Source organism: Columba livia, chromosome 2 (genome assembly GCF_036013475.1).
Source record: "Columba livia isolate bColLiv1 breed racing homer chromosome 2, bColLiv1.pat.W.v2, whole genome shotgun sequence".
Taxonomy (NCBI): domain Eukaryota; kingdom Metazoa; phylum Chordata; class Aves; order Columbiformes; family Columbidae; genus Columba; species Columba livia.
In genome coordinates this window covers 93,995,806-94,019,760 of record NC_088603.1, presented here as the reverse complement: position 1 = coordinate 94,019,760, position 23,955 = coordinate 93,995,806, and the positions used below count along the sequence as shown (strand labels likewise).

The following is a 23,955-nucleotide window of genomic DNA, read 5'->3' as shown; positions in this document are numbered from 1 at the left end:
CCTCGCTGAGCCCCAGGTGGGCAGACAGGGGCTGCTGAAAGGCAGAGTGACCTCTGCAGTTGTTGGAGAAATCCTCTCTGAAGCACTATTAACCTCGTGTTCCTGGGGAAGCATTTCTCAGAAATCAAGTCCACACAATTTGTTTACATCAGTAGCAATCAGAGTTGTTGTTCATGGAGACAGAGGCCTATGTAGCCAGGACGTAGGTGGTTTTGTCCCACAAGAAATCGTGCCTTGGGGAGACGCAGTGGCAGCCCTTGCCACCGTGGTGCACGGCAGCAGGATTCCTGCTCTCCCACAGCACAGGAGTGTCTGAATTATACCGCTAGCTGTGGTTTACTTGGCATGTAAGTTTGATTTTAAATCATTTCCTGTATATTCGCAAACCCAAAAGTAGTTTCCCTTTAAAGTGCACCAGCTGTCACATTCGTTAAGTTCTGTAATTTTAAATGAGGCGCTAAGAGACTACTCCTTTCAACAGCTCTTTTTTTTAATGAGGGTGGGTGCCTGTTGCAATGAATCAATTAAAACTCTTCTGACACACAAGATGCGTGTTGCCAGACCTGTTTCACAGGTTTCTCAGGAGGGAGGATAACATGTGACAACATACAGAAGCCAAGAGTACTGGAGGAGATCAGAAGCCTGCATGAGTGAGCTTAGCTTTCCAAAACATTTTCTTAAAGCGCTATTCAAAAGACCACTGACCTCTGCAACAGGCGGCACCATGGTGGAGCAAGAGATGCTGCTGTCGTGTGCTTATCCTCAAGAAAAGTGTAAGTGACCCAATATGATTTTGTATAAGAAATGAGAGCAGGACACTAGTGAAAGGAAATGAAAGAAATGATCTAGCCAGTATAATTGAAAAGACAGAGGGAGTAGAGGGGAAATGCTAAAATAAGGAAATAAGGAAGCTATTAACTTTATATTGTAGGCATGCAATTGAAATGTGATTAGTGTACTTATAAGCAATAGAAAGGACACTTGTATGAAGAACTCTGATATAAAAGCAACTCGAAGAAACTTGCTTTAATCTTTGACTTTCTGCTTGTATTTGCAAAGCGCTGTGGCGTGGGGCTGCTTGTGTGGTGGAGAATGTGAACAATGAGCTTTGATTTAGCAGCCTGAGTGGCAGACTGGAGTGCCGTGAAAGCATTTTCTAGAAGGACATAGCATGATTAAAACCGGTGCCTTTTTGGCAATGCAAAGCCTCTTTTTCCTAAGGCATCAGCTCGCTTTCTAATACTTTATGAAAATGTCAGTTGAGAGTTACGGTATAGTGGAAATATTCCCTGATCCATCCCTTCTTCCCCAAACTAAGCTGTCACAGAACTTCCTTGATAACCAGAAGTTTTATTTTTTATTACTAGAAAATGTAACACAGGTAAGAAATAACAATAATAACAGAAACACAAAAACAACACCACCAACAAAAACATCAAAAATCTGTATATGTCGTCTTTTAAAATGGTTAGGAATGTTTTAAAAGACTTCCGAAAAACACCAAGTCAGATTTCCAGTGTGCTAAAAACGTATATGACAGAAAGGCAGAAATGTAGCTGACTACAATTAAGTCAGGTATCTACGTCTGGACTGGACTTGTCTGAACAAAATAGTAAGCAAAGGTAGAAATGGAACTAGTATGTCCTGAAGCCACTTCAATACACTGCCAGAACAAAGTTCAGTGCAAAAAAACCTTCTCTCTTTGAACTCAAGAAACTTTGCCTCTTGAATGGCCCAGCTTGTTTTGCCAACTTCACATTGATGTTACTTAAAACTTATTCCAGGTGGAAGGATCACCTTTGTTCTGGATGTAAAAAGGTCACTTTGTACAGTGATTTATGTTGGTTATCAACAGCAGAATAGGAAAGGGTGTCAGCAAAGGTGCAGTTTACCCACCAAGAGATGTTTTATATTTTGTCCTTTTTTCTACTACCTACAGAGTCCCATATGCAAAAGGTGAAAGTTAAAAATCTTCCTATGTACAGTGTCCTGCTGAGCTGATTTAGGAGCCAGCCCACTCCTAACCAACTGATTTTAACCAAGTTTGAATGAAACCTGGAGTTATCATATATGTGTTTAAAAACAAGCAAACAAAACAAACAAACAAACAAACAAACAAACAAAACACAAACAAAAAACCAGTGATGCTTTCCTGTCTGCTGCCTATTGTCTTATTAAAGATTTTTTAAAAACAGGATGACAATGATTTATTTTTAGCTTTGCTGTAACCTGAGCAATGTAAGTGAGCATTTTTCTCTTTCATGGACTGATTTTTTTTTCTTTCTGTTGTTCCCTTTAATGTTAAAAAAGAAAACAAGAGTCATACTGTGTTAAAGTAATCCAATTGCCTTTTATGGAAGACATAAAAGCTCACTGGAGCTCTCAAATGGCTCAGTTTTGTATATGAAATATAATTTTATACTGCATGTCATTTTTTTTTTGCATGTGTGTAAAAGAGAAGGGGAGATTTTTCTATCAGTTTGGCCCAAAGGAAATAAATCCATAGGAGGAATGAAGCCCTGTAATACCTCAGGATGGGTGATCTGGGTACTCTAATTACATCTTCTGGTGACATGAATCAGCAGTGACCCCCCTGAAGCCAATGCAGTTATCAAATGGGCTGAAGAAAGGACTATGTGGAGGACCAGCCTTGTTGCATTTACAGTATTAAGCACTTGCCAGGAACAGGTAGTGCACATATCTGACATATTAAACGGACAAACTAATGGTCCATTCTAGCTGTAAAGGGCCGAATTGTGCCTCAGTGGATGACAGATTTCAGCTCAAAACTAGGTGCTTTCTTGGACTGTTCCCAAAGGTCAACCAGCTGCAGATATTAGCTTTTAAATAAAAAAAAAACATATATTTTTAGAAATCCTTTCTGCTAAGCAAAATGGGCATGGCACATCTTTGGGAGTCTGCAGTTACTTGTTGGGAGCCATTGGCTTTGTAGCTCTTGCTATGTGAAGTCAACAAGAAACTCAAAACTTTGTACCTGAACCTATGGTCTAGCTGTCCACGATGATGCATTTCCATGTGTCTTCTGCTTAATGTCATTTGTCTCCCTAAATGTCTTTCAAGGATAAACTAAGACGCTTACGGGGTATTTTTTGTTCTTCAAGACACACTGGGATGGTTACAAGATCGAAAAATTATCCTATAGTTAGTAATGGGACATGTTTTTTGTAGACCCATGAAGGTCTAATGCTCTAGTGCCAGGGTATTCACTCCACAGGTGAATACTCTTCCTTTATTGTGAGTGTTAGCTGTGATTTTCTCTGGTCTGCCAATCTGTTTCACCAGACAGCTGGGGCAAACTAATGATTAGTAACGTCTGGTGTCAGGTCTCTCTTCAGAAGGCTTGTCTCATGACAGATATGACAATACCAAGAAGACAAAATGTCCAAAATGGCAGCACAGAGATTCCACCATCTCTTGCTACTGTTGTGGGGTATTTTTCCTGTCTCAAAAACTATTAGTTGTCAAACAATGTTGTGGGAGGTGTACATATCACATACAGGCACAGCTACCTAACTAGGCTCAGCACACCACCTTCCTTGTCAACCTTTCTGAAACCTTTTGAAAAGTCCCTCCTGGCAGAGATGGTTTTCAAATGAATATATACTGCATTTGCTATAACAATGAATTTAACTCCTCTTAGAAAGCAAAATGTATCTAATAAATGCAGTTCCTTCTGGAACAGTGGTAAACAGACTTCCTAACTATGTGACATAGTCCTAGATATTCCTAAGCAGCTGCTTGCAAACGTAGATTTCAAAGGAAAATAACAGAAGCCATGTTTTTGCACTTCTGCCTCTGTGTTATTGTTTATTTTAATAATGGTTTCATACTTTTTCATGTATTTTGAATATCTTTTCTTGGTCTGCTCCTTTTGGTAATATTTGTGTATTCCCAGAGCCCATATATATACTTTTTCATAAGTCTAGAAGACCATATCACAAAGCACACAGGTCTAAACCTTTACAAAAAAAAGAAGCAGGGGGGGGAGAGGGAAGAAAATCAGTCTGAACAACTCTTTTTTTAAAAATACACAGAACTTCTGTGCTTACACTTTAATTATGTGTCACAAAATTAAGAACTACTGAAATTATTTTTTTCAGTCTTTCCAAAAGGCAATCACCTTTAAGCCAAAATCAAGCAAGGAAATTTTAACCCAAAAGGAATTTTGTTTGGGGTAGGGTGGTTGTTTCTTTCTTTGCTTGTTTGCTTTTGTTTTTTATTATGATCTCGAAGTTTTCCCAGCCACAAAATGTCAAACATACACTTTCAGGATGGCTTACTTAGAATTAAGATTTGAGAAAGAATTCTAAAAGTGATATATTTCATTTTCACTGCTTAAGATCAGCACTGTGGTATTATGTGTCTGGTGATGAAAAAATGTGGGAGGTCTCTGTTCTCTCTGTGTCTTGAGGAGATAAAAATGTGGTGATTGTCTAGGTGGAGTCTTTAAAAAGTCCTTTCCTGGAACAGTTTTCCCAGATATTTGCTCATCCTCAGCCTCATTTCTCTATTTTCAAATCTAAAAATCTTTTGTTTGATCATATCAGAATGCATTTTTTTAGATGTTGACCATTTTAAAAAGTGATCATTCTCAAAGTAGGTGTGATTCCCTATTAATAACCTCACTTTTTATTTTTTTTAATCACCTACCAAATTTGTTAGTAAAGACTTCAGATTCTTCGGTTGGTTTGTTTGTATTGTGGATTGCTATAGTAAAGCATGTCAGACTAAGAACTGGTCCCAGGTGGACCACAAGAAAAACAGCCCTAACTATCTCCTCATGGACAACTACCTTTTAAAGATCTACCTTGGAATCAATTCTTAATCCATCTAATGCACATCCTGTAAGTTCCAGTTAACGCACATTTTAAATCAAAATGTCATATGGTGTTGACTTTCTTGGATAAATCAAAATATACAGTCCCATTACAGTTACTGTTATTGAACAGAGCTGTCATATTATCAAAACAGAAGATTTATTTAAGGAATTTTTTTCAGGGAATCATGCTGCCTGTCAGATTTTTTTGTCCCTGATTTTTTGGTAACTTGCCAAGTTAAGATATTAGTTTATGTCAATCCAATCTATAGCTGTAGTCAGCTAATGAGAAATGAAGTCTGTACCACTCCTTACTTTTTGAAGATCGGATATGTCCAAAGGGAGAAAAAATAAACTGAAAACAAGCCACAAGTAAAACACATGCTCTTCATATGCTCCTCATCTCAGCCCCACTTTGGAAGATATTTCCATGTGAATTCCTCTCTGTTGACTTATCTCTGGAAGAAGGGCTTATGCAATGCAAGGGTGGAGCCCAGTCAGAAATATAAGAAGGACAATTGTACCAGTCAAAGGTTACTGAGGGGTATAATTAGGGAAACTAAGCTGTGCTTACTCTGAGTAGATGGGACACCAAAATGCTTCTCTGAAAAACACATGAAGTGGGTATAACCAGTGCTGGCTACTCGTTTTGCACACAATCTCAGTTGTCCCAGAAATGTGCCAGGCTCAGCAGGAAAAGAAGCGGGAGCGAACGCCGGAGCTCTGCAGGCTGTTTTAGGGCCTGGCAGCTGTACAAAGGCTACTTACGAACCCAGGGGATGCAGGGACTTTGCCCACATGGCATCTTTCTCTTTAATATTTTGCTGTTCCTGCTGCTGTGGTAACATGGATGGGAATGCTACCAAGTAGCTAGTGGTGTTCAGCTCCCCGTGCAGGCATATGGTTTCTGAGGGACAATGAGTGACTGGCCGAGGCTGGCTTTACAAGGAAGGGAAATGACACTGAAGAAGAAAACAGCAGAAAGAAGTTTAAAATGGACTTGGGATATGTTTGCCATACCGCTCAGCATATACTTTGCATCTCAGAGGCACGTACATATATGGTCCACTGAGCTCTTAGGTCTGGAAAGGTTTCTGACTCTTTGGAGAGTTTGTCTTCATCACATCCGTGAGGTTTCTGCTGCACTGGATTTACAAGGGACGGAGGTTCTACTGGATTGGCTGTTGTTAGCAACAGATCTGCTTACTTGCATTTATCCTCATCATCCTGTAGTGTGGCCTTGCCTCTAAAAAAAGAACCCAGTTCTGCTGCCATATTTTTGGCCCAGTTATGTTGCCAATAGCATCATCACTGAGTCAAAGTTGTAATGGGGTAACTGAGATGAACCCTTTGCATAGTGTTTCCTTCCAGAGGGATGGTGTACCTTGGAGTACTGCAGTCTGCAAAGGGCTCGATCCCTTGCTGCTCATATGAAAAGGAGTTAGGTGTCAAATCCATACAAGATTTTCTGATCTGGAACTTGACCCAACTAAGACATTTAAGACTAAAATTCCAACAAAGGTGGTGGTGATTAAGTTCAAGGACTTATTTGCTCTTAGGTTTGCCAGGAGCTTGGAGCTGTACTTCCGCACACATCCTGAGTTGTCTCAACATCAGTGGAGCTGAGTGAGCAACTGAAGTCTTGCTTTGTACACATTCCTAACTAAGCCTAACACAGGGAAAGTCAGTCCCACAAGTGTCCTCAGAGCACACTGAGCTTTCGGGGACCTGTTTCTCACCACATGCAGTGGCCGTTGCTGTTTGCTGCTGAAATGCAAAATTCCTCTCCTCTGCCTGAGCACTACATAGTAGCCTGACTATTTGCTTAGAAGAGCTGGAAATTTTAATTCCCTATTTGAATAGGGAATATTCAAATATATTTGGGTTCAAATCCATTCAGTTTCTTGAGACAAAGCCTGGCCAGCAGGAAAGAGGCTATTCTGGCAACAGGTAGTCCCATTCCAGCCCCATCACCAGCCAGGTGGTGGTTATGGCAACTCACTCCACACAGAGCTGGACAGGCCTGGGTTTTACTTCCCCTCCTGGGACTCTTTTCTTTTTTTGCAGTTTACAAACAACCACCCCTGGTTAAAAGACAGAAAATCAAGCATAGACAAGGGCCAGAAACTTGGTTGCCCTCATGTCAGGTGAGTGTCCTGAGCATGAGGAAACATGATTCGGTTGCTTAATATGTCCTTTCTCTTCATAGACTAATGAATCTTGTTTTCTGCACAGTTGCAGCTGGAGGATGAAGAGCATATCCCTCCAGCCCACTCACACTGACCTAATTCAGAGCTGCTAACTGCATAATCTCTGGGGAGTGGGGGGGGGTTGAAGCCCCCTTCCCACACACACTGTGCAGCCAAAGCAGGGAGCTACACTTAGGACATCCACTTCCTAGGTTACAGCTTTAGCAGCTGGGTGTTATAGGAATGTGTGGCAACTATGGCACAGGAGGAACACTAAAAAGTGTAAGGCCTGCTCAGTTCTCTGAAAGGAAGGGGGAAAAAGGCAAAAGTGAAAAAAAAATACACTCACAAAACTACATTTTGGAAGGGATCTGGTTTGCAGATCTCAACCGAATGCAAGTATCTCCTTGCAGGTCTGTCAGGTGGGATTTAAGGTTCCTCTCCCCACCCAGCCAGATTTATTGGCTAAGTCTAAGCAGGTGCATGCTAAGCTGCTTGGGGTTGTTATTGCAGGCACCTAACACTCTTTGTGCACTTTATAGAGCTATGGTACAGGATTCAGACTCTGCTCAAAGGCCTGACATCTTAAACACAGGGTATTACACCAGCTTACGCTGAGTCATCTAAGCCCTTTTATTGAATCTGGCCCCAGTGCATTTTTCAGGCTTATTTGCAGAGCGGTAGGTATTATTACCAGCAGTAACTGGGTTAATAACAGGGCCTCCAAGAGAGAAAGCAATTTGTAACACCTGTGATGCTCTGACTGAAACATGTTCATTATCCCTGTTCCCGGTTATGTAATAAGCAGAACAATAAAAAAAATTAAAAAAAGACTTCTCTTTGCAGAAATCTGTATGATACCTGCTGCCTCTATATGGCCACTGTATCCCGTTTGCTCAGTACTTGCACAGTTACAGTTGCCTGGAGCGTCCTCAGCAGAATGCCCCTTGAGTTTAAGTAACTAGGCATGGATTGAAAAAATAAATACAGCAAACACAAAAAAAAAAAAAAAAAAGATACATTTATCTTCACTGTGGACAGACAGTTGTTGTTGCACACTTGAAGGCTGACAGATGTAGTTTGCTGGCAAGTGGGTGAGAAACAAGCAATATCCTAATTCATGTTTGGGAGGAGGGGTGAGGCTTTTCTTCTTCAGTTTGAGAGAAAAAGTTTTGAAAACTTTCAAAGTTGTTCTCAGCAGCTCTGTACACAACATATGGTCCTTCCTGAGCTTTTGACCATTCCCAATGTGGGACTCTGCCAAATGAAAGCTAAACAAAAGTTACCCTTACAAAAATATTTAGGAAGCCCTGTTTTAGAAGTGAGTGCACATGTTGGCTGTGACTCAGAGCACACCCACACACTGGGTAGACAGATTAGCATCTAAACCACTAGGCAAGTTCCAGTTCTCACTCAGAAGGTCAAAAAAGCCTGGGAAATGGCCATTGCTCCTTTTCTCCTCAACACAATCATTTTTTTCCAGATTACAAAGTCCTTTTGGATGGCACGGCAGCAGTGAAGTCAACTGCTTTACTGTCGTAAACAATTGCATTCCAAGTTAGGAACCAATTTTGTCATTTCTAGACAAGAGAATAAAGAAGGAATAAAATAAGTAAAAAAAAAAAAAATCCACTGGGATTTGTAAAACATTCACTAGGGAGGCACATATTAGATGGAAGAGATATGAAAGCCAAAAGCCTCCTTGATAATGTTTTTTTTGTCCAGAACCAGAGAAGGTCAAATCTGATGTTGTTGTTTTGTTTTGCTTTTCATTTGGTGTGATATTATCAGAACACAACAGCTCAAAAGACCAAGACTGCCATATGCATTTCACTTGGCTTTCATATACTGTAGCTGGCCTGTTTCCAAACCACCTGTGAATAATGTCCCTGCAGCTCTTCTGGTGTTGCCAGGAAGGTAATGGGTGCCCATCTCCTCTGCCCTCCTTCCCCCACTGAGAAAGCACAGGAATGGAGTTTGGGTTAGAGCTAATAGCACTAGGAACCTTCATGAGGTCAGAAATTAAGTTGTTCTGAAGTCTGAGGTACCTCCTATCCAGGGGAGAAAAGAAAAAAAAAAACTATCAACCAAAAATTTCTGTACTGATGCACATTTAATGGGTTGTTACTGGAAATGGTTTAGTATAGCACTGGAAGTGTGTGGGTTGTCCTGAAACCCTAGGTTTAGTATTTTCTAGAAACCTCAGACTTTCATGCAACCTAAAACATTAATATTTGTAAAATAAAAAACAAAGGAAATAAAGCTCAAAGCTTCTGGAGGTGAGAAAAGTGCATAAACAAGAGTGAAGCAGAAGTAAGGTCAGAATCAGAACCATTTTCAAGATTCCCAGCCATGATATCAAATCGAAATCTGATTGCAAAAGGAACCTGGCTAGTTAGGTAATATACAACATCCAGTATTCTAAGTTAGCTCCAGAGGTTTTTGTCTGTGCTTTTACTGTTCTGGTCGAGATAATGAGGGGGCAGATAACATACAGTGGGCATGGAGAGTGACAGAGGACTCTGAGTAGAAGAAGAAAGAGTTTTTCATTTTTTCTTTTTAATGATAATGCAGGAAAAGGATCAGAAAATCACAATTATGCGAATTTCAGTAATATAAAAAAAACTCAGAGCTCTGTTCACTGCTTTGGACTTGCTGTGATGGAAATAACAACAGATCTACAAGGTGCATGGCTATTATTAATGTTGCAGCTGTACAGGCAAAGCAGAGGTCAGTTAAATTTTTATTTGCAAAACCATGGGTGGAAACACTAAACTTGCTGGCTTGCGATTTGGATTTCTCTTCCCCCAGCATGGCTTTTCTCTGAGTTGCCTGTTGATCTCTGCACTTCAGAGGCAAATGGCCTTACCATCACCCTAGGGAATCCTCTGCCAATATTAAAACCAGCAGGAACAGAGAAAAAAATAAATGGCAAGGATGAGATATTTTTCTACCTTCGTTCCTCCCACTGATGCTGCGTTCGAGGTAGTCCAAGAAGTTGGACTGCAGCTCCCACTTAATTCGCATCTGTAAGACAAACATCTACAGAAGTGTTTAGAACTGATCCTCAGTAAAGCCTGCTTTTCTTCTGCATTTGCAGTGTCATTTCAACAAGCTAGCTCTTGTTCCCTCTTCCAGAGTAACCATCATGTATTCAACAGTGAGGGTTCTCTTGTCAAAAAGTTTTTTCTTATTAGGATGATGCTTTTGCAAGGAGAAATATCAAAGAATCTATATGATTAATCTTCTGAACTTTTCCTGTTAATAAACACAGAATTCTCTCTGCTTCAGAAACGTTTTCCATTAACGCTTTTCCTTCAACATTGAGTGGAACTTTTAAAGTTTATCTCAATTATTTGGGAGACTATTCCTATTTGGATTTGGGGTTTATTATGTTTTGTTTCTGTTTTTGTTTTTGTTTTTTTTTTAATTAAAAAAAATCACCTTTCATTAAGAATATTTTTTATTTTCATTCATTTTTACTTTATTAAATAAATGAGGGCAGATCCTTTCCTCCCATCATAGTTCTGCAGGAAGGAGCTACCCTCTCTTCCTATGAGCAGTAGTTCACACTCAGAGAAAACAACACTAAGCAATTTCGTTATGCATCATTAAAGAGAAATTACCCGGCGTGGGGGGGGAGAAAAAGGCACATTTCTTTAGGATGTGCTGTGCATGAGGATCATCCTCGGAAGCAGTGAGGGACCATTACTGTAGGGTGACATCTGCCATGGTCACGACACAGGATGGGCTGGCAGTGCCTGCCTCCCTGTTGTTTTGTAACCACCTGAGAGGACAGGAAGCTATTGGCCATTAAGTCTGTTTTAATAGCTAGTAGTCATGGCTTCTATGACTGAAAAGCCTATGGAAACTGTGGTTCTGCTCTGCCATTTCAGATTTTGCCTGTAGCATTTGTTTATACGTTGTGGGAGGGCTCAGGCAACTTGGCTTCCTTCCTTCCACACCTCAGTATCATAGTTCGTTTGCTGTTTTTTCCCTGCCTCCTTGTTAGCTTTTTCTTCCTTTGCAATATCAGCTTCACTGCTGATCACCAAGGGCCCCACTCTTGGCCATGGGAGAAGACCTGGGATGAGGGCTGGTGGCCAGCTGTCTTGGCATCTCCCCTTCCCCCAGGCAGGCCAGAAGGATGAGATGCCGCATTGGGTTTGCATGGTGAGGTTTTGGTAGTGGGATGGCTAGAGAGGTGGCTTCTGTGAAAAGCTGCCAGAAGCTTCCCCCATGTCTGACTAAGCCTATGCCAGATGGCTCCAAGACAGACCCACCACTGCGCAAGGCTGAGCCCATCAGCAATAGTGGTAGCACCTCAGGGATAATGTATTTAGGAAAGGAAAAAAATGCACAACTGCAGTCAGAAAGGAGGAGTGAGAATATGTGAGAGAAACAGCTCCACTGACACCAAGCTCAGTGCATGAGGGCGGGAAGTCCTCCAGGCACTGGAGCAGAGATTCCCCTGCAGCCCATTGTGCAGATTGTATAAGGCTGGCTGTCCCTCTGCAGCCCATGAAGGTCCACAGTGGAGCAGAGATCCACCTGCAGCCCATGGAGGACCTTGCACCAGAGCAGGGGGATGTGCCCAAAGGAGGCTGTGACCCCGTGGGAAGCCCACACTGGAGCAGGCTCCTGGTAGGACCTGTGACCCTATGGAGAAAGGAGCCCATGCTGGAGCAGGTTACCTGGCAGGACTTGTGACACAGTGGGTGACCCACGCTGGAGCAGTCTGTTCCTGAAGGACTGCACCCCGTGGAAGGGACCCACGCTGGAGCAGTTCATGAAGGACTGCAGTCCGTGGGAACAACTCACGTTGGAGCAGGAAAAGAACGTGAGGAGGAAGTAGCATCAGAGACATGCAATGCATTGACCACAACCCCCATTCCCTGTTCCCCTGTGCTGCCAGGCGTGAGGAGGAAGAGAATTTGGGAGTAAAGTTAAGCCCAGGAAGAAGGGAGGGGTGGAGGGAAGGTGTTTCAAGATTTGTTTTTATTTTCTCATTGCATGATTCTGGTTTGATTGGTAATAAATTAAACTAACTTCCCCAAGTCCAGTCTGTTTTTCCTATGACAGTAACAGGTGAGCAATCTCCCTGTCCTTATCTTGACCCATGAGACTTTCGTTATATTTTCTCTCCCTGTCCAGCTGAGGAGGGTGAGTGATAGAGTGACTTTGATGACCACCTGGCATCCAGCCAGAGTCAACCCACCACAGATGTTTCTTTACCCGCAAAGGGCTCCCAGTGGGGAAGTGTGCCTGGCCTTCCCGCTGCCTGCAGGTTCAGCTGGAGGCATCCAGCCCTGATGCAAGCGTTCAGTCCAAAGCTGTGCAACAAACTTGGTCTTTATTACCTGTTGAACACTTTCCATCATTTTGGAAGAAATGGGCCAGGCTGGAGTCCCACAGCTTTACCTTGACCGCCTTGCTGGTGCAATTCACTTTGATTCTTCATTAGAAATGACACTGTTACTTATCAGTCAGCTTTTGGTATTTGTAGCTAAAGTGCCCACGTCAATGAAGGAGAAAGATGAGCAGGATTCTCCCTAAGCATCTTCTTGAAAGACTTTTTGCAGCTTGAGCTCACCTGTCATACAGGTCAACCCACGGAAAACTGTTCCGCGGGAGCAAAGTGAGGCCACCAAATTTGTTCCCTTGGCCAGCCCTGACCTGAGTCAAAATTTGTGGGGAGCTGTTAAGTTGCTAAGCCACAGGCATGTCAGCAAAAGGAGTGGGAGAAAGTACAGGCTCCTGGTGGTGAAGTAGACTGGACAACTGCTTCCAGGTTCCAGAGGGACTATTAATTGAATATCACTGTTGTTTGATTTGCTGTCATTTGTTTTTCTCTGCTGTGTAAAGAATTAGCAGCAGCAGCAACTACCAGACAGAAATTCTGTCTCCCAGCTATCGCTGAAAATATATAATATTCATGTGTAAAGTGAAATTTCTTCAGCTTTACAAAAAGCAAGACATATGTGTAGTATCCAAAATTTTTAAAACAAACAAACAAACAAAAAAAGAACCACAATCATTTTAGCAACATGAAGTGTCCTCTCCTTACCACTGGAGCATGCCATTTTCTGAAGTGTATTAGATTCTGTTAGGCTGGAACAGACAACACATTTAATGACCCAGGACTGCAGTGATATTTTGAACAATAACTTTTACTGCTATTCTGGTATTATTGCTTGAATTTTTAATGAGGCCAATTAAACTGTATTCATCAGATTAATTTCTCTGAAGGATTTTGTCTATTCTAGGAAATGAACAAGTTACTATATAAAAGAAAAACACTGTGTATATGAGACTTGAAGCAGAGCATATTAGCAGTAATCAAGTTCATGCTGATTATCTTTGCAGATCCATAGGTATGTGTGGTGCTTTGTAAGCAAATATTATGACAAGCCTGTGCTTTTTTTTCAGCAGGCAATAATCTATCAGATGACTCATTCCATCATCTTGATTTTATATGCTCAGAAAATCTAATATTGAAAACCTGGAAAGATGCACCAGACTAGTTACTGTGATGAGTAAGCATACTGAATGCACCACATGTTGTCAGTGAAAAGACAGGGCTGCATTTCCATCTCAGATACACAATTCAGTATTTTCATACCATATATGTTTTAAAGGTGGTCACCATGCATTTTACTAGATTAAATCTTGTTTAACCAAGGGAGGAAAACAGATCTGCAAGGCATTGTTTGAATCAAGTACATTGCTATATCCGCTGAGACCATGTCAACACTACAACAAAACTCTTGCAAATTCTTCCTGCTGCCCCTGTAGCCAGTCCTTTCCTAAACTGGGGTGCAGATGTTTACAAAACATGAGTGTTGATTCCTGACAGAGTGTTAAGAAAGAGAAAGAAGGCTAAAAACCAACAGCAGAGTGCAGCTACTTGGCAAGTTCTGAGAGCTTGAAGGAAAGACAACTGTCAAATGGAGTGGATATACTAGCTTCTTCCCTCCAGAAAGATGTTTGCATCATTTCCCACGGTTACTTCTCTGCACAGAACGTATCTGTTGTGTTTTCTGTCAGATAAAATGAGTTAAATGGAAAGCTGATTCATTAAACTGGAATCTTGAGAGGATAAGCTTCCTGGCAAAAAGGACTTCTCTCTGGTCTGATTAACACTGATGATCCTACTGGGAAGGAATACTTAATAAATAACATACTACAAGTTATAGATATATATGGGTGTAGTGGATGTTGCCACAGCCCCCTGGGCACAGTGGCAGCACAGCCTGCATGTGTTAAATGAAACAGGGCAGTTCCCAGCCTGGCAGATTGTGTAGCTGTGTGTATATGGAAAATTTGACTTTATAAGGATATGGCAAATTCCTTTCTCACTTTCTGTGCCACTGGAAGATGTGTCCAAGATGGGTGTAGTGATTTTCCTGAGTCTGAGCCACAGGACATCTGCTGGAGAACTAAAGGGAGGAGAATTTCTGCAAGTAATTGGTGGTGACGGATGATAACAACTTCTCCAGGGCTGTGGCCTCTCCACCGTGGGAGGGGACCAGACTCAGCGGGCAGCTGGGTCCCAGCCCAGCTCAGCAATACCACCTTCAAATCAGGCTGTGCTGGCTTCTTTCCTCGCATCTCCAGGGTATCACCCCCACACCACTGCAGACCTCTTGCCAGCTGTGTGCTCCACCCATCCCACAGTGAAGGAGCTTATGGCTGGAGACCCCTCAGATAGTGCTCCATATGCAGGTTGGCCAGCTCGGGGATTCATCTAATCCACTGTCAGCCAACGAGTGTAAAACGTACAGAGTTGAGTAAGCTTTTTCAAGTTATAAGCTTAGCAAAAGTATCTAATTTTTAAAAACAAAGGACAGGGAGCTGGCTCTACAGTAGTTACAAAACGGAAACGGTTAGCAGCTTCTAGCAGAAAATCCACTGTGTCTGCAAAAATACACAGAAAAAAATAGGAAAGAACAGGTAAAGCAAACAGAAAGGAGAGGTGAAAGATACTACTTTCATTTACTGCTAGGATGCCAATTTGCAATTGCTAGATATTAAGAAGGTGAAAGGTGTGAATTATAATGACAAAAGAGTCATTAAGCCAAATTTCAAAAAATATCTTCAAACTTCGCCTTGTTTCTGATGTAACATAATCTCATTTTAGATCTATGTTTATGTTTAAAGGAGTGAATTAACCTGCTTGGTAATTGAAGACCAGTTTATCGTGCTTTTGGGGGAATAGTGTCACAGGGCAGTTGCTACAGAGCACTCAGTACACCCGAGTGGTTTATGTTGCCTTGCACAATCACACTGTCACTTGGCTCTTTTTTGCCTCTAAAACTTGCAGGCACTCCTAGTGGGATCCCAGTATTGTCATATCCTCTCTGTCCAGATCCCAGAAAAGCCCAGCTGCATTTGGAGGTTTAAGGCCGCTTCTATGGAAGACAATATTAGTGCTTTACTAATAACCTATGAACAGGTTTTTTTCAAAATATTACTGATTCTTCTACTCACATGCACAATACGTTATAGCAAAGGCTGAAACAGGTCCATTTCCCTATTTCTAAATGTTTCCTTGAAAACACACATATGTTCCTTTCAATCTAAATCTCCATCACTGGCTAGGAACAACCTGCTCTGTGATGAGGAGTCTTCTCTTCCAGGGCCTGCCTTACCGTAATTGAAACTCTTCCATAATACTCGCAGATGATTTGGTCTACCTAGATTTCTAGATGCAAGATACAGCAACATTTTGGGATCATCCTTTTGTTTGGTTGGTTGTTTTTTTGGGGGGATATTGTTTGTTTGGCTGTTGCTTTTTGTTTTTTTCCTTTTTTTTTTTTTTTTTTTTTAATTTTTCTTTTTTTTCTTTCACTGTCATGCATTGTGAGAAGACACCCTTTTAGATCATTCCCAGCTGAGGAGAATTTGTCAATATTAGGCTTCCCGGTTGTTTCTTCAGAGCCTTATCTTTCTTCCTATTTTGCTCTTTCTTGTTTTTTCTTTAGAACTTTTCGTTTAACACTACGTATTCAGCCAGGAGACCATCATGCAGACAGCCTGAACTCCCCAACACTGGTAACAAGTGGTGGGACCATAATGAGAAACTCTGGTGCAGATTCTTCCACATTTAATACAGTGTATATTTTTTTTCTACCCTTAATGTTTTATTAATAGTGTTTCTTTTCTGCCTTTACTCACCACCCTGCTTTCCTGAGAGTGTAAGAACTGCAGAACTTTCTGGCAGATGTGAATAAAACAAGGTTCAAAACCCTTTGGGGGTGTGGGAAGAGAGGAGGAGGACAGGCAAGCAGAGAAGCACACCGAGAGCATCGTAATGTATTCCTCATTTCCTTAAGATGAGAGAAGGAAGCATATCACAAATAACTTTCTCCTCCTCCACAATACTCTAAAATAAAATTTTTGTAAATCCGAATAAAATGTCAAAATTTGAGTTTGTTGAAGGGAAACATTTCAATGAACCCAAAACAAAAGTTATTTCAAACTGACTTTTTTTGAGAACTCGAGAACATTGCAGCTTTCTGTTCTTAAGTAAAATAACAATTAAAAAAAATAACCCTCTCCAAAACCCTGCTGCCCTTCATGGGAAAAACAAAAATCACCTTACTATTTTTTTTTCTTTTTTTTTCCACTTCTAGTCCCTACTAAGTACATAAAGGAATCTAATTCATGTATCAAGTCACTTCAGAAGGTAACCATATTCAGTTGTTGTAACAAAGCACTAATTGCTCCTACAAGTTCCAAACATCTGAACAAAGGCAGGTCTAGCAGATGTTGTTTTTTTTTTCCGCATCATCTCAAACCTCTTGACTAATTCTTCATCCACTGGCAAAGACTCAAGGAAAGCACTTAGATGAAAAGCAGGGAAATACTAAATCTTTAGCTTATGTAAGTAAAGGGATCAAGACTTTTTTCTTCTCATTATAATGACAAAGACCATTGCCGTTCCTGTTCATCCATGTTTCCTATGCAAAACTCTTCTGGGTGTTGCTTTTTCTAACCCATGATTCAATTCTGCTGTCAGGAACAAAAAGTTCCACAGCTTTCCCACGTAGGGGATGTTACTGGGGCTTGGGGTTTTTTTCCTACTTTCCTACTTTCTTTCCACTTTTGGACTTTGGTTGAAGCTGTTTAAAATGAGAATCTCCATGTTTACTGGGAATCCAAAGATTCTGAAAAAGGACAAATGTTTCACTGTAGAGGGAAAAAAAAATTCACAGTGTCAGAAAAAAAAATGTTTTGGAAACAATCAAAATGTTTTGTTTATGAATGAAATTGAGCTTGAAAGTCCACTTTCCACTGCTTCCATGTGGCTTTTAAGATCCAGTGAGAGGAGGGATCAATGATGAGATAAAAGTCTGGAAACCAGTGCTTGAGTCAACTGGTATTTGAGGTTTTCAAGCTCTGTATTACAGAGTCTAAAGCTAAGTATCAGTGAAGATAAAACCCCAGGTTACCAGACCTTTGCTTCTTGGGCAGGAACACGATGGGGTTTTTATTCCACGTGGAAAGGCTGTGCAAGGATCCAGCTGAAAAGCCCACAAGTATTACAAGCATTACAAGCTGTGGGAGCACCATAGTCCATCAGGTGTCTTCTCAAGATATCTTGTTTCATTGGTATCTTTGGGTAATTTATTTTTTAACAGTTACACTTTGGAGAAACATTTTAGTTCTCATAAGTGGAAATTTCCAATATAAACATTTTGTTGGAAAATCCCCAGTCACCCTGAGTTTTGCTGCCTTTGCCGGACATATTCATTCTTTTAAGTTTGAGACAGGATTTTTAGGAACAAACAGAGTGTGAATGTGGTGGACTTGGGGAGAGATAGAGGGTTTATTAAACATCTGGAGGTTGCTTTATATGGGTGCTGTCCTACAGGGTGCTATGACTGCATCTTGTGTATTACACAGGTTTAGCCACATTTTTGTGAGCTATTATTAATGCTGACTTGCAGCATACGCCTTTGGAAGCAGTACAGTCAATGCATACCTGCTTACAGTGGGAAACTAAAAAGCCTCAAATTTCCTCTTGGCTGGCTCCTTCCTCCTACGCCCAACTTGGTCCATGCCATTTGAAAATAGAAGTTGACATCAAGTCATTTTCTATTGTTGGAAAAACACTCATAGGAAAACCCACATCCCCTGTTTTAAAGGCATTGGAAGGCTGTAGAACAGGTAAATTTGGAGACTTCTGCTCTTTAGATTGTTTGGACATGTGTCATCTCCATGTTTTGCCTTCATCTAGTACTGTTTTAGCAGTCGTAGCAGGAATGGGCACCTTAGCCACTTTGTAATAAAATTAACCAGACCTTGTCCTACTCAGCTGGAAGTCTGGTCGGATTTTCCAGCTTGGATTTATACCCTATGGACATGAGTTTAGAGGCACTTTATCTGCTCTCATGGCTTTAGTTGCCTCGTTGCTGAAGTATAAGTACTGCCGTGGTTATCAGTGTTACATTTGCATGGCTGCACAAGGATGGATGAGCTACTGTACAAAAAATTCAAGCTATTCAACTCATCTGAGATGATACAACTTGTTATTAAATGCAAAAATTAGACTTAAAATCAGAAACAGAAAACAGGATAGTGAAGACTGGCAGGTCAACAAGGAAAATGACTGATAGATTTGGACTGGGCTCATTTTGCTATCAGGAGGAGTCACGTGGAGTTTGAAATCAACCGTAGAACAGGCAAGTATCAAACTGCAGTTCTGTTCCACACAGAAACCCTGATGGCTCAGCTGCTCTGCTGGGACTTATCAGTACTGCTCCAGTTGTTTCAGTGATACTTTGATACTTCACAACAATTAAGGTATTTTTGGCTAAGGTACATTTCATCGCACAGTCTTAATTTTGCAGATAGGAAAGATTATTTTTAAGGAAGTGCTTACAGTGCAAAGTCTAATTTCTGCTTTGCTGGTATAACCAAGAAGAAAAAAAATTAGACTTTCTATTTTAGATTCCAACAGCTACTTTGTATCTAATTTTGTACTAAAGCTATGCTAATTTCGAGCTTCATTAATTAATAGGTGCCATTAATGTTGCATTTGTAAAAGATGAATTTTCTAATGTTCCCTTTGGAAATGGTTCTTCTTAAACCACCAGGTATTTTAAGCCACCTCCCTGTCCGAGATCGATTACCTTTTAGAACAATCCACGCGTAATTAAAAATTATTTTTGGCTTTCTTATTTATTCATCATTTTCTAATGTGTCTGAAACTCATTAGGATGCAAGGCTTCATTTCTTAGCATATCCTTGAGCAGGAGCAATAGCAGCATGATTTGCTTTATTGAAGACAAATGTAATCCTTACAGTAACTGACCTACTGTTCACAGCAAAGAACTTCATTAGCCAATGTTAATTTGAGGCAGAAACCTGCAAAAATAAAATAGAGATAATATTAAAAAAAAAAAAAAAAAAGAAAAATAAAGAAAAATAAAATGAACGAAAAACCTCAAAGTGAAGGTTACTAACTTTCCTTTGTCCATCTTTCCATAGTGGCTTTGCCATTCCAATGTTGTCTTTCCACATATCACACAAGATGAAGCCATGCAAATTAGCATGGGCTTCAATAAAGCTTTCATGGATTATGTTAGCTGTACATCTAATTACAGCTGTGGTTTTACCTTTAGGAAGACTGGTGATATTGTGGTGATCACTGAACCAATGTTAGAGTCATTGTGTAAACAAATACATCCTTTTTAAAAGAAAAAGTAGCTGTTGTCTTAAGGCTACTTATGGCCTACTGCAATATTTCACAACAGTTCATCCTGAGGATCAAGTCAGATGGGCAAGGTAAAAGGTGCTTTGTACCTTCCCTTCCCTGCTTTGCTTCAGAAGTGCTGGAAGCTCCAGCGCTGTAGTCCCCTGGGCTGCACTTTACACATCCTGTCCATCCCGCTCACTCCCTCCAGCACTGGGGCTGAGCTGGTGCAGGGCAGCAGGAGGAAGCTACAGGCTTCCTTGCAACCCAGCCCTGCCAGGTTCATACCTTGAAGAATGTCCTTTCATTTCTAGAAGGACAGGATCCAGTACAGGGCTAAGTCCCAGTTTGCTGCTGCTTGCACCACCACTTTGCATCTTCCAGTTGTTTTAGGGATGAAGCCACAGGGCTACACTATGTCTGTGCAGCACCTAGATCACCATTGCCCTCCAAACCCACTCCTCAAAATCACATATTGCTTACTGATTAGCACTGATGGTAAATCTTAAGGAGATCCACCCAAGCCTGAAGAGAACAAGTCCCTAATACACAGGGTTGGGCAAGTCCACGCCAAGCCACAGGTTCCATCAACAGAAGTTTCCACACACCTGCATGTGATGCAACAGCCCAGCATTCAGCAATGCTTTACCATACTCAGTTGAGTATTTCTAGTGGACAAGCTACAGATTAGCCAGACAGCTAAACATTTCTTCAGTGACCATCATTTCCCAGGACAGTATTTCATAGAATCATAGATACTAATGGTCTCCAGCAAGTTATTTTTCTTCATTTTTTTTTAACATGATGTAGAAATCCAGCTGAGTGACTGCACATTGTGAATATTTCTTTACCAATGCTTTCATACTGCTACAAATATCAGCAGATTACTAAAAGTTCAGCTTGGAAAATAAAATTATAAGAGAAATCCTGTTCTGATTAATTTTGGAGCTCCAGCTTCAACAGCAGCATGTTTGAGATTTGTTATCACAAGGTGTGTTGCTATGATTGAAAGCTGAAGACAGTTAGCACCATAAAGAACTGGAAAAAGGTAAAGACCCTGAAACAAAGTTATGCCTTACTCTTATCAGGCCATGTATTGTGGTGAGGAGATACCAGATCCTGTCCTTTTATTCCCAAAACAAAAGCAGAGAGCATTACAGCCTTATGAGTTTGGAGAACCAAGGTGCAAGACGCTCTTATGGATTTCCCTTTCAGCTGAACACAAAGCCACTGAGGTTCAGAAAAAATATAAAGAAAAAGAAGAAGTAAAGGACAGCAGGTTTCAGTGGCATCTTCTTTCAAGCACACAGTCCCTAAAAGGAGATGACATTTACATCTCTGTTGCTTTCTGAACTTCAACAGCCTCTGCTATTGCAGCTCCCTGTGACTCATGCAATTTATTTATCTCAGGAGACATTATACATTTGATACTTAGTTCACTTCTATTTTGGCTGGAGTTACTATTAGCCTTTCAGTTTTATAAACAGCTGTATGCAGATGATGAGCTATCCAGGCTCATTGTTGTTCTACATGTGTGTAGGGCAGCTCAATGCTCAATCACAAGTCCAGTGGGGAGGCAGGGCTCATCATGGAGGGATGGCCAACACAGTGGTGCTTAACATGGGATTTCAGCACAGCTGTTGCCAACAAGGCTCCCGGTTGGTTACTGGTTGATAGGGATGACTGGGAGCAAAGACAGGTTGCTTGTTTTTTTCTTCGGAGACTATTGCTGCTTAGATGCTGACAGCTGATTGTAGATCTTGGTTATCTGCAGCACATTCTAGACGCTGTTGTGCATAAAAGCATCACAGCTCTGGGAAGCCACAGGTGGCCACGTCCACACAGGTCACCCAGAGCTCAGCAGCAGCAGCAGCTGCAGTGACAACAGTGCAGCCAGGGTGACCAGCACCTTTCCAGCACGTCGTCTGCGTCTGCAAGCAGAGTGCGAGCAGGCAGAATTCAAATCACTGCTACCACAGGCAGTGGCAGTGCATCCCGGGAAAATAAGGGTAAATCCAGACCCAAAATTCATTTCTCTGGAAACAACCACATTTCAAATACTACTGTAAAAAACACTGGGAATGGCATGAGCTGACTGAAACGGAAGTTATAGTTTGCTTTCCTTCTCCAGCATCAGAACTGGAATAATACACTTTCTGCCTGTGATAATGTTTCCTATGTTATTTTTTCCACACTGTAACGCACTTTAATACATTAATTTTCTTGAAGAATGTAATGTTTACTTCCTTCCTGCATTTGGCATTAGCGAATGAAGTACAAGCAAATGCTAACTGAATTCTCAAAGATGTGTATCTGTTCTTTCCTTTTTCTAATTAAGGTTCAACACAGCCAAATGCATGTGTGGAAAATCTTATTCTGATGCTGGAAACAAATGCAAGATTCATCACCAAATAAATGTTAATTTCAAAGATATTCATGGCTAAAAGTAAGAGGAATAACTGTTATCTCAGAATCAGCAACTGGAAGAGCTTAAAATTGAACTTCGATCTAAAATCCAGAAGTCAGCAGGGTAGCAACCTTTAAACTGCTCATGTCTTTGCCATTTATCTCAACCCACATAAACAGACTTTGTATGCCTTGATATTTGGGCATGGACGAAAACAAGTGCGTAGGAGAAGGATTAAGAAGAAATGGGAGGGAACTTTCAGGCTCAGGGGATCTTGAATGACTTATGTTGAAAGAAAACAGAAGTATCTTTGGTATGGGGCTACATAAAGCACCCATGCACTATCCCAGTTACTAATGTTTCTTTATTTCAGTGCTTAAGTAAGAATCAAAATTACAGCTTTATTGAAGTCACAGGCAAAATTCAACAAGAATGGTTGAAGTTGACTGTGTGAGACTTATGATTGAAAGATCACTTCATCAAAGAAGATAGTCATAAATTAACATCTAAAACCCATACAAAATTAGTGGAATACACCTTCTTTGGAACAAATAGGATGTTGAAAGTTTGTGCTTGTATTTACCTTGTTCCAATCCACTTAAACTATCTCAGGGAAAAGTGAGAATATAACTAGAAAATTACAGTGAGTGTCATAAATACTTGGTCAAGCCTGTTGTTGATACCTTTTGCTGATCCATCTGTGCTTCCTTAAGTGTCATGAAAGAATATTAATTTTTTCTAGCTGTGATTATTTCAATGCTCAGTGGTGAAGAGCAACTGCTTAATACAGTTTTGGGGAGGGAAAATACTGTGAAAGAACGTGTGGGGTGTATTTTCCCTCATTTTGCCTTAGCTAGATATGTGTAGCCCCTTTGCACTTCTAGTGCTGTCAGGAAGAAGCTCTTTCTTGCCTTCAGAGGAGAGGTGAATCCAACCCCAAGCCCTCAGTCCAGCAAGCCCTTATGCATATTGAACGCTGTGTTTCTGATCAAGGAGCCAAATGGTTATCATAGTAGGAAATGCCAAGGAGAGGCTCAAGGACTCAGCCAGCAGTTGGGAGAAAGCTAAGAAGCTATTATATCTTTTGGCTGGAAGAATTGCAGCCATGGACACTTTCTTGGATATGGGCGTGTAAGTCAGGTCAAGTCTTCACTAACACAAGAAGTTACAGCTTGCAGGTCTTAGAGTTTCTGCTCTCAGCTTATAGAGGAGACTGATATTTGGTGGTGTTTCTTTGTTGTTGTTGTTTGTTTTTTCCAATATGCCTTATTTGGAGCTAGGATTTGAATCTCCTCAGAGATACAGAGGATGCGAATCTTTGGTCCTACCAACAAGGTGGATGGAGCAATAGCCAGCCTTGCAATCTCAGTGTGTGTGGCAGAAGCTGAACTGTGTGGCACTGCCCAAACTCAGGTGATTTACATGTGACTCATAAGTTGCTTTTTTTCCTCAGGCTCTGCACGTGTATAAACAGTAAGGAGACAGAGACAGGGCTATCATGCATATAACCTTCAATTATGTCCGTATGTGTCCAAATATACTGCTGGATTTCTGAGGGTAGAGAGGGTCACCTCATGTGATGGTGTGTGGGTATGATGGTATCTGGGCTGCAGCACTGAATAATTTAGACCAGCTTAACACAGGGGCTTGAAAACTAAAATTAAGACTTTACTGCTTTCCAGAGAATTCCACTGAACTGCACCTGCACAAAGGTACTGCCTGTAACAGAAGCTATAGTAGCATTGCTCATGTCCAAAGGGAGGTGAAATCCTCTGTGATAAGCTTGTGTGTGCACCTATGGGTGTATCTGTAATTATAGGCA

At 41.0% G+C, this 23,955-nt stretch overlaps 1 protein-coding gene across 3 annotated transcripts in view; it reads left to right on the top strand.

Moving 5' to 3' along the window:
• Positions 1-600: 600 nt before the first annotated feature.
• PTPN3 (protein tyrosine phosphatase non-receptor type 3) overlaps positions 601-23,955 on the top strand; it is a 173,294-nt gene continuing 149,939 nt past the window's right edge. Inside the window, exon 1 of one of the 3 annotated variants that reach the window (XM_021281367.2) lies at positions 601-773. In XM_021281367.2, the coding sequence (XP_021137042.2) occupies positions 647-773 (127 nt within the window). In that variant the 5' untranslated portion in view covers positions 601-646. The remainder of the gene's footprint in view (positions 774-23,955) is intronic. The other 2 variants (XM_065052841.1, XM_021281371.2) reach the window with 2 other exon arrangements.